This window comes from Cyphomyrmex costatus, unplaced genomic scaffold (assembly GCF_001594065.2).
Source record: "Cyphomyrmex costatus isolate MS0001 unplaced genomic scaffold, Ccosl1.0 scaffold8, whole genome shotgun sequence".
Taxonomy (NCBI): Eukaryota; Metazoa; Arthropoda; class Insecta; order Hymenoptera; family Formicidae; genus Cyphomyrmex; species Cyphomyrmex costatus.
The window spans coordinates 395,925-406,593 of record NW_017280375.1 but is presented as its reverse complement, the minus strand read 5'-3'; the positions used below and the strand labels follow the sequence as shown (position 1 = coordinate 406,593).

General features: G+C 32.0%; 1 protein-coding gene across 1 annotated transcript in view; it reads left to right on the top strand.

Moving 5' to 3' along the window:
- The first annotated feature begins 1,450 nt into the window (after nucleotides 1-1,450).
- Nucleotides 1,451-10,669, top strand: part of Octalpha2R (alpha2-adrenergic-like octopamine receptor) — a 93,585-nt gene continuing 84,366 nt past the window's right edge. The window contains exon 1 of the mRNA XM_018549231.1: nucleotides 1,451-3,002. Coding sequence (XP_018404733.1) covers nucleotides 1,800-3,002 — 1,203 coding nt within the window. The 5' untranslated portion in view covers nucleotides 1,451-1,799. The remainder of the gene's footprint in view (nucleotides 3,003-10,669) is intronic.

Sequence of the window (10,669 nt, the reverse complement as noted above, 5' to 3'; positions counted from 1 at the left end):
TCTCTCTCTCTCTCTCTCTCTCTCTCTCTCTCTCTCTCTCTCTCTCTCGCTCTCTCTCGCTCTTTCTCTATATATCTCTCTGTCCTCTTGCTTGTTTGTTTCTATGTATCACACAAAATAACTTCATGTATATGTCTTATATTTAATAATAAAGTTTAGATTATAAGAATATGCGCTTTTAACTACGTACGATTGATAAATTACTAATTCCGCATACATTTACAGAAGTTATTAATAAGGCCTGCACATGGCTCGTAAGTAGCACTTTTGGACTCGCGTTAATATACATTACATATATTATATATTACGTACAGCATAAATATATGTACATATTTCTACAATCTATAATCTCTATCGTTCTGATTTTTCTCACTGATTTTGTAGTATTCGAAAAGCAGGTCGGAGCAGTACGGGTATCCAGCGCTTAGCCTTTTAGCCCCGACGCGATAATTAATTAGCTCGCGGGCATCGTTAGAATGAAACAACGTCGAGCCGCGCGTAGAACTTGAGGAAAGAAAGCGAGAGAAGAAGCGCGAATTGAAGTGAAACGAGGAAATCGCGTTTTCGTCACGAAAGAGGAAACGTACGAGCGCATAAATCAATTATCGAGTTTTAGACAAAATCATGTCTCACGACCGTGTCAAAATGGCTGTCATCTTGTAAAATTACTTTGGGGATCTGTCCTAAAGAAAAATTTCTTACGATCGTCGGCACTTTCTCAAGAGATCTTTTCTCGCTTCATTTACCTCCAGGCTATGTAGGTTGCTCAAGCTTAATATAAAGAAAAGGTAAAAAAAAGGGGGACCAATTTTTTACTCTTATTCTCGTAGTCTCTCTCTCTCTCTCTCTCCTTCTCTCTCTCTCTCTCCCTCCCTCCCTCCCTCCCTTCCTCCTATCTTATCTATCTTTCTCTTTCACTTTCTCTATCTACCTTGATACTCTTAATCAAGTCGCCCACTGGACTATCCATAAATCTCTATACACTCTGTCCGTGTTAAGTCTGTTGTGGACCAGTGAATGCAGGAAATACGAGGAATGGAGTCGCAACTCATGCAAGCAATAAATTAAGAGACCAACTAAGTATGACTACGGCACCGAAAACGTATAACAGAAGTAACGTTACGGCTATAACAGTAGGAAACCGGAGGTGTCAGTTACGCCGAAATTAGCTAAATTTAAGCTAAACTAGATTCTAAAAGATTTGGTCCAATAGAGGAAAAAAAGCGGTTAACAATTATGTCAAAAATTATGAAATTTTAATCGCACTTTGTTAGTAGCGTTAAGGAAAATTATAAACGTAAGTGCGTGAATTCCAAAATTTTGAATTACGCGTGCGAAATATTGTAGTAATATCACGAAATTTTCACATTTTGAGCAAAAGAGAAGAAACTTTTAGTAAAAAAAAAAAAAGACTTTTTCGATTATAAACTCTCGTGATTAATGTCTTAAACTACGCATCGATTATAGTGGGAACAAGCTCTACCAACGAAGTTGGTTTCGCAAATCAAGTTTGTTTGATTTGAAAAAATAATCTTCAACGAGAGACAACGGCTTCCAGAACGAGCCGAGAGGACGAAGAAGAGCTGCACGTGTGGACGTATTTACGTATTCGACAACGATGGCATTATCCTGAAACGGGCATGACGCCCTTGGCCTCGAGATGCGACGAGACTACCACCCTCCTACTGTTGCTGCTACTCGAGCTGGCACCCGGGGCACGTTGCTATTCGCGCGCGGCCGCAACTTCCGCTTCGTCTTTACCAAGATAGCATTTACAGTCCCCGGCGAGGGTGCGAGTGATGCCGCTTCTCGGCAGCATTATGACCATCGCCGTCGATAGTCCGACAACGGCGTCCACGAGCGACTTTGAGAGGAACATGACGTGGTCTCGAGCAATCAGTGGTGGCTCTACGTTTCCGAGTAACGAGGCCCTTTCAACACGTGCGATCCCGAACGGTAAGCAACGTCGGCGTCCAGCCGCGACAGCTACTAGTGATCGTGTTAGTCGCCTTCTTAGCGGTAAAGGTGTCGTGAAAGGATCGAGCAAGAACGCTGCTAAAAACAACGAAAAACACATCGAGGGAGGTGAGCGTAACACGACAACGGGAAAAGAGGGCGTCGAGGTAACAAAAAAGGAAGCTTCCCACCATTGCGGTCAGACTTCAGAAACTCGAATTTGCGGCAGGAAGACCGTAGGCGCGACAAAGAGTGGGGAAACTGCATTTACCAGCGAAGAAAAGGGGGCAGGGCTAAGTACTGGGGGCGGCAGCAGTGAACAAAGTGTTGATAGCATAGGCAGTACTACCGATAGTGTAAGTGTGAGTACAAGTGTATTAAACAGCACGGAGGAGGAAGTCGCGAGCGAATACGGGAAGGATTTGTTGCTCTTCGGTTTTAGCGACACAATGGAAGACACAATCAATTCGTTCAACGATTCGTTTAACGGAAGCTTTCGGCATCCCTGGAATATTAGTTTGTATAATAACGAGACTTTCATTGTTTTTGGAGAGGGTATGTACCCATCGGGATACACTCTTCCGCAAATTATACTGGCGTCTATCCTCGCGACGCTACTAATGATCGTGATTGTTGTGGGAAATATGTTGGTGATAATTGCCATTGCTACGGAGAAAGCGCTCAAAAACATACAGAATTGGTTCATAGCCAGCCTTGCGGTAGCGGACTTTTTTCTTGGTCTCGTGATCATGCCATTCTCGCTCGCTAACGAAATCATGGGTTACTGGATCTTTGGATATTGGTGGTGTGACATTCACTCTGCCATGGACGTGTTGTTGTGTACGGCCAGTATCATGAATCTTTGCCTAATCAGCTTAGATAGGTTTTGGAGCATTACACAAGCAGTCGATTACCTGAAGAAAAGAACACCAGCTAGAGCCGCGCTTATGATTGCCCTCGTCTGGATATTATCGGCGCTTGTTTGTATACCACCGTTACTCGGATGGAAAAGACCCACTCCGGAGGAAGAGTATCCTAAATGCGAGGTAAGTTTTGTGATGTTATCAAATTAGAGAATTATTACCTTCTCAGTTACTCATTAATTATCAATTTCTATCTCGACTTTAATTACGTAATCTGAGTTGCCGATGAATAAAATTAATATAAAACACAGATAATTACGAAAGTATTAAAAATTGCACGTAAAATTGTATCAAACGTTTATTATAGAGATACATTGAGATATAGAAAATTTAATTATATTGATAAAAAAATAGTGGATTAGGTTTTTCTAATAAATCGAAAAATTGAGACATTACTGCAAAAATAGACAGACATAATTTGCAGTCTTAATCTGTATTTTAAATTTGTATTTATCTTTTTTTATAATCAAATTATTGCATACGAAGGATTATTATAGCGAAGGAAACAATGACATCAAATTTAATTACTATATAAACAATTATGAAATGTACTAGACAGAATTTAATTTTAAGATTTGTACTCCCGACACTGCCAACTGAAGGTTGTTAACTCTAGTAATTATAATGAATACAATGAATTGTATTTCTTATAATAATTAATAATGTCTTATGGAAAATATATATCTAATTGTAAGTATAATTTTAATTCTTTTTATAAAAATATATTTTTATACATTTTGTAAATAATTTGACCTGAATGATTAATAATATATTATATATATATATATATATATATAACACCTTTCTCTCTCTTGATAAATTGATCATTCACATACCTATATATTTAAGGTATTTTGATACATTTATTATGTATGTATATACATCTTTCTTAAAGTCTTTTTGGTAAAATATACCTAGCTTTTTTTTCAAGGTCAGCGTTTTATAATTTTGAAAGTTAATTAAACTATCTGAACTATTTAAACACATTAGGATACCCTTCTTCTTTTGCATAAAGGACAACGTTAATGAACAAATAATATTATTAGTCACTGAGAGTTCTTTTGAATATTTATCATTCTTTAAGTTAGTATATTTTTTTTAAACATTCAACCAAACATATTTTTTTTCTAGATTTTGGAATCTTTATATAAGAAGTGTTTTACTTTAATTTTTCTGACAAATTTGAATGGTTGAAAAAAAATTATTCAACATTCAATATTTTTATTCTCATTTTTTTTATTAATGAAAATACATACATGCATTTGCTTGCATATAGTGTTACCGTTATATTTCTTAATTTATAGCGTTTCGATTTTAAAAAATTGTTACCTGTTTTATTTTTATGAAAATTATAAACAATCAAAGCTGAATTTGTATGTCATACATGAATGTGTTGTCCGTGTGTGAAACTGTTTTGTATTGTGTGTCCGTGTGCGCGCGCGCGTGCACACACACACACACACACACAATTAGTTTCGCACTGCACGAAAGTAACCCAAAATTGGCAAAGTAAAACACAGTAAGAAAATTTCCAAAAACATTAGATAAAAAAGTTATGTATAAATTTTTATTTTAAGTAATAGTTTGTGAAATAATAAGGGTTTAAATGGCTACATTTAGATGGACTGTGTTTAAAGTTTTAAACATTGACCGGTAGTGATGTAAGAACACGCTTTCGATCCTAGGTCCATTTGCAAACCATGATCCTTTTGGTGCCCCCGACAATCTCTGAAAGTTTGTTGGTTGAATTTCCGAACACTGTGTGTATATGTATATATATATATATATATATATATATTATGCATAAAAATAGTAACATAGTGTACAATACTAATTATTATATAAAAACTGAAGCATTAACAAATATAAACTTCTTAAGAAAGAGGCTATAGGAAAAAGTTTGGTACAGACTTTGGAATGGATCTTATATCTTAAAATCTTTTTTACTCACGTATTGCTAGGTGCGTGAGTAGTCAAAAAGGCAGAGTAGTATAGTTAATGTATAACCAATTTCCAATCCGAGTATTTTCGCGATATATCCTGCGGACTTCGCTATGAACACACGAAGAAAAAGAAAATAAGACGAGAAGTTCAGGCCCGTTGCCTGAAATAGCGAAATAACCTTCCCTTAGCCTCTTGAATCCCGTTCACGCTGATCTTCACAAAACGATACCGTGAATTGGATTTCTACGCGCGACAGTTCAGTCTACTGGACTGACATACTGAAATTCGCGTCATTTTCTATTTATCTTGTATCATTTATAATACATAAACTAAACATTTGTCATTGGACATTTTTATGAGTTTTTAATATTTTAATATAATATAAAGAATATAATATAATGTACAATTACAGTTATCTAAATAATTGCCATAGATATAAGAATTCGAAATATTGAAGCGTATAGTAGATGGTAGTTTTATTATATTTCATAACTGTAAGACATATGAATACATTCTATAATTTTTGGAATTTTTTTTGTCATTTGAAAAATTAGAAGATTAGCTGTCTTTCTGCGATTTATATGCAGCTTCTTATTAGTGAAAAACATATAATCTATTAGAGAATAAAAAGTACTTTTCGAGACGCTATTACAATATAATTGCACACTGGCGCATGATTGAATGCATCCTTAAACTTCCAACGGAACTAATTAGCGGATATAATTGAGCCATACATTCCTACAGCATATAGTGGCAAAACTGTTTGCTACACGAATTGCTACTATGGATTATATAGCGTCTTATAAATTCGAAAGAGAGAGAGAGAGAGAGAGAGAGAGAGAGAGAGAGAGAGAGAGAGAGTGTGTGTGTATATGTGTGTTTTATATGCATTTATACGCGTTCATTGTTTTTATTCATGCTATATAAAATACATTTCAAGCTCAATAACAGTACTTAAATGATAAACTGATCGCGTATCTCTTCTAAATAATATCAACGGTTCACTTTTTAATTACATGGCCATTAAAGTATTATAAGAACACGAGATCTTAAAAATATCTTTTTTCTTTTCACCATTTATTATTATTTAGAGAGTAGTAGGAAATTCTTTTAATACTTTCTTTTAAGAGAACATTCTGATGAACAGATGACACATGAACATCTGTTAAATCACATCCTATGCTATCCTTTTTTGCTCTACTATTTTCTACTGTACATGTCATTATGGATCGATAATCTTGTTCCACGATTTCTTGTTCTCTTTCACATCCTCTTTTCTTATTCAACGAAAGATGTGACATGAGGTTCTCTCAACCGACAATATTGCTATTGGATTTTTCTGACTAGTAACAAATGGAAGAGCGACAAGCACTACGCGACCGGAAAAGGCGGACCGCAATCGCAATCATCGCGGTTTAATCTTTTAATGCGATTAGATTGACGCTTTTTTAGCTATTAACAAGGACGAATGGAAAGCGCGATTTGTCTTCTTCACTGTTATCCGCTTATCTTTATTTCATGAAGCTTAGCACGACTGCTAAGAAAATAATACACTTCATCTTGCATTAGAACGAGGTTTTATTATACAAAGTATTCTAGAAAAATAATTAGATGTTTTTTCAGTTACAGATATTTCATGGTAAAATTAATAAAATCGCTTTTCCTTTGACGAAAATAATTGATAATGATAGACTAATAATTTACGAATTATTTTGTAAAATTTATGCCATATTCTATTGAGTAATATTTTAGATAATGCTAAATAACAGAAATTATCTCATGAGAGAGTTATTTTCTGAAGAAAACATTCTTATGATTATCTGTTAACAATGTAGTAGAAAACTCGATGTTTTCCACAATCTTTTGTACGTAATTCGAATAGAATTCATGATACATTTTGTGCGTATGTGAATTATTTAGGTATATACTTCAGTTATTTGTTAGTAACACAAATTATGTCCACAAGTAGAAATAATATCAAGAAATAATTAAGCTATGACAAAATCTATTTAAATTCCAAGTTCTGTTTCTGCATTCGGAACGTGAGCACTTATAAAATATTTTGTAAAGTTTACAATAACCTCTACATTTGTTAGAGAAAGTACGTAGAAAGATAGAGAGAGAGAGAGAGAGAGATGAAATACATTCAGGAAGGAAGTAATTCTCACTCTTGTGTGTGTCTTTTAATGCGATTAGTTTAGTAGCTCCACAATGATGCAACAACGTTTAACAGAGTGTAAGCTATCGTTTACAATGGAATTGTAATTATCTCTAATAAGCGACATCGTTTTTGGTACGTGGCTTTTACTTAACGATTATATCGTAAAAGACGAAAAAAATTTTACTTATTTTGTATTTTAATATTTTTAATACACGATACAATACTTTTTAAAGAAATATATTTTATTTTATCTTTTTCTCTTGATATAAAGCGGCATCGAAATCTACACAACTTTCTAAATACATAAGAATGCATTACTTACAATTGAAAATAGTTTGATAACTATAAAACTTTAAAGTTAATTGATTTTTCATATTACTCATGTATACTATATGTTGTGAGATTATCTTTTAAATTATTCGAAAAAATAACAATAATCAAATCTTATTGGACCGTCGATACTTATTAGTTTGAAAAAATAATATTTCCTTGTATGTAAATTATAAGATAGACTTTAGGAAAAAAAATCTTTTACTATTGTGACGCTCTAGTTAATTATGATACCAATTTATGGAAATTTTCGATGCATTTTTTATCATAGTTATATATTATATAAATAGATTGTAAAATGTACATTTACGAAGATTTCATTAATTTGTAGGCAAACTTATTCGTATTTAGAAGGAGAGATGCAAAATCAATCACTAAATGTATTCGAGCTTTTTACGACCAGGCAAGAATGCAAACCGTTTTGTAAATTTAAAATCGGATTACATTATTGTTGCTTTTAATACATTTATTTTTACGAGGATTAGAATGTATTAATTTATTAGGAAAATTTTCATCTCTACTTTTGAAAAATCACGCGTAAAATATACTTCATTAACATTTTAAAACAAATGATTCATTAACATATTAAAACAAATTTTTATAAAAAAAAAAATACGAATGATAATATTGCTGCAATATTATTATAATAAATTTTCGTGTATTAGTATTATTAAACTCGTATATTAGTAATTATTTCATAAATTAATTACTCATCTATTGAAATATCATTTAATTTTGAATCACATATTGTAAGTAAATGTGATGTGTGTGTGTAAGAATATGTGAAAGTAATATAAATGCTGCATTTTCTTCTATATGCTATTATATTTTAATTATCAGAAAAATAAGTACATATTGATTTATCACTTATTAAATAGAAGAAAATTGTATTGAAATATTGAATGAAAGTACTACGAAAGTTTTATATAGATACTTCTCAGTTATAAGGGTAATTTTTTTCTGTACTAGAAATATTTTAGAGATTATAAGTAAATTTATGCTCAAACTGCTTTATTAATATTTCCCTTGTGGCATATTGATTAATGAATTATGTATGAATTTTAATTTATTAAATTCCGTGTGTTGCATAATAACACACATCACAGAAATCTTAATAAGAATGTCATTTTATTGAAATAAAATATTAATTTTTTATGGTTTCTGTGATTTGTAATATGTATGTACACATGTAATACGTACATTATTTAGATATAAAACGTATAAAACATTGTTGCACATACAATATCATTACTAGCTAAATACATTTGCTTAAGGAAATACAGTGAATTATTAATGTTTTATGAAGTTTCTAAAATGACATTTATACAAAAAGAATTAACAAAGCTAATTTTGTGTGTTAAAGCAGCTATTAATTTTTTAATATGTTTAAGTATAGCTCGATTAATTTATTGCTTAAGAGTTGCATCCGGATGTATATATGACGATATTTCGTGTAAAAGCATCAGTATTTCGGTTATAGGAAAAGTTAACTTCAGGAAACATTTTGTTGCATTTTGTATTGTTAGTGAATTATTAAAACCACATGAAAGTTTACATATAGCACACTTAAGTGACATACAATCCTTTTTTAGAAATTTGAAAAAACTTTTTCCTAATTTAAGCTCTAAGCAAGAAATAATTTAAAATTATTTAAATAAAAGAGTTATTAGTCACTATATGTATCTAAAAAAAACGTATATTTTCTTAATGACGTTTGTTTTTGTTTCATTATAGAAGTTATTGTGGTGTTGGGCGGTACTAAATATCGTCCAGTACCTACTACATGAAGCGAATAAATCTAGCGAGATAACGCCTATGCAAATTTATTCCATCTTGCTGATTGAGAGACACTATTACTAAATATAAAATACCGAGAAGATTGTATAAAGTCGTATAGGAATCTCATCATCATTCGTGTGTGAAGCCCTAGCTATTTGACATTTCATCAGATCTAAAAGTTCAAAGGACACACGTATGAATGCTATATATTCTTAAAAAATTTCATAGAAGAATAATAAAATTTCTAAATTGTAGATTTTTTATATAAATTTGTGATTTTGTTTTTCTTTTAGTTTTAATGTAGAAAAAAAATTTGAATTACTATAGTGTGAATTTATACAATATATATCTTTTTGCGATGTAAATTTTATCTTTTTCTACGAAAATAATTATAGAAATTAAATTTCATCTTTTTCTAAACATAGTATAATAGAATTCAAGAAAATAATAATTAGAAATGCTTATAAATAATTCACGTTTTGACATGCGAGACATTTATCAATATTTCTCAAATTGTCGACAGGATACAGATTCTCATCTATTATATCTGCATTTATATCGCACCTGTATCCCGCGTTCTACTCATGACTTGCTTTATAAAATTTTCATGAAATTCAAGGGATGCGTGAAACCGAAGATTCCTTATCTTAGGACTGCGTTACTTCCCAAAAGAGCAATTACGAGAATCACTTCCATATGCATTCCGCATAAACATATGCAGCTTAATTACTATCTTGCATCATGAAGTACTTCTGGGCATATTAAGATATTTCCTATGAAATATATGAACCCCCCAGTTGCGCCCCATTTTTACAACAAAATTACAAAATAAATTAAACTCATTTTTGTCGACATTATTTAAATGAAATTTTTTAATATTTTTTTGTATTATTACACATTTACATATTGTTTGTCATAATATAAGATAGATATTAGGAAAACAACATAGATATATTTTTGGTTTATTTTATGAAAATAATATTGCCTCTAGAAGCAATCTTAGTTCTCTCTCATAAAGCACAAACTGAATAATAAAATTTTTTTTTTCATTGTTTGAAACGTGCAAAAGCTGCTAACCTCATGTAATTACAAAAGAAAATCATGCGTTGGACGAGAGTAGTTGGCTCAAAATTCGAGATGGTTTGTTTCAGAAATATTAACAAAGCTTTGGACACACATGATTTTTAAATATGATTTGTGTGTTTATTTTTAAATGCTACGCATTTCCAAATTTGCTGTCATCGCTCAATAGAAGCTTACTTAGTATGTTCAGAAAGTAAAAAGAGCGAAGAAGTAAAATTTCAGTGTTGAGGCCATGACCCGATTCAATCCTTTTATATCATTGTATCCTGATTGCAATATTCAGTTATTTTTCGATTCTATTATATGGATAATTTTTTCCTTCTTTTTTGGTCTTCCTCAGTATAAAAGTATGTTATCGACGTCACGTCTCGTTAAATGCGTTTAATCGGTCGCGGTATTCGGAATAAGTATCTTGATAAAGTGCTAACGGCACGTGAAGCCTTTTTTCAAAATAAATCACGAAACTACTTGGTCCAATTGCACAGCGTGTTCT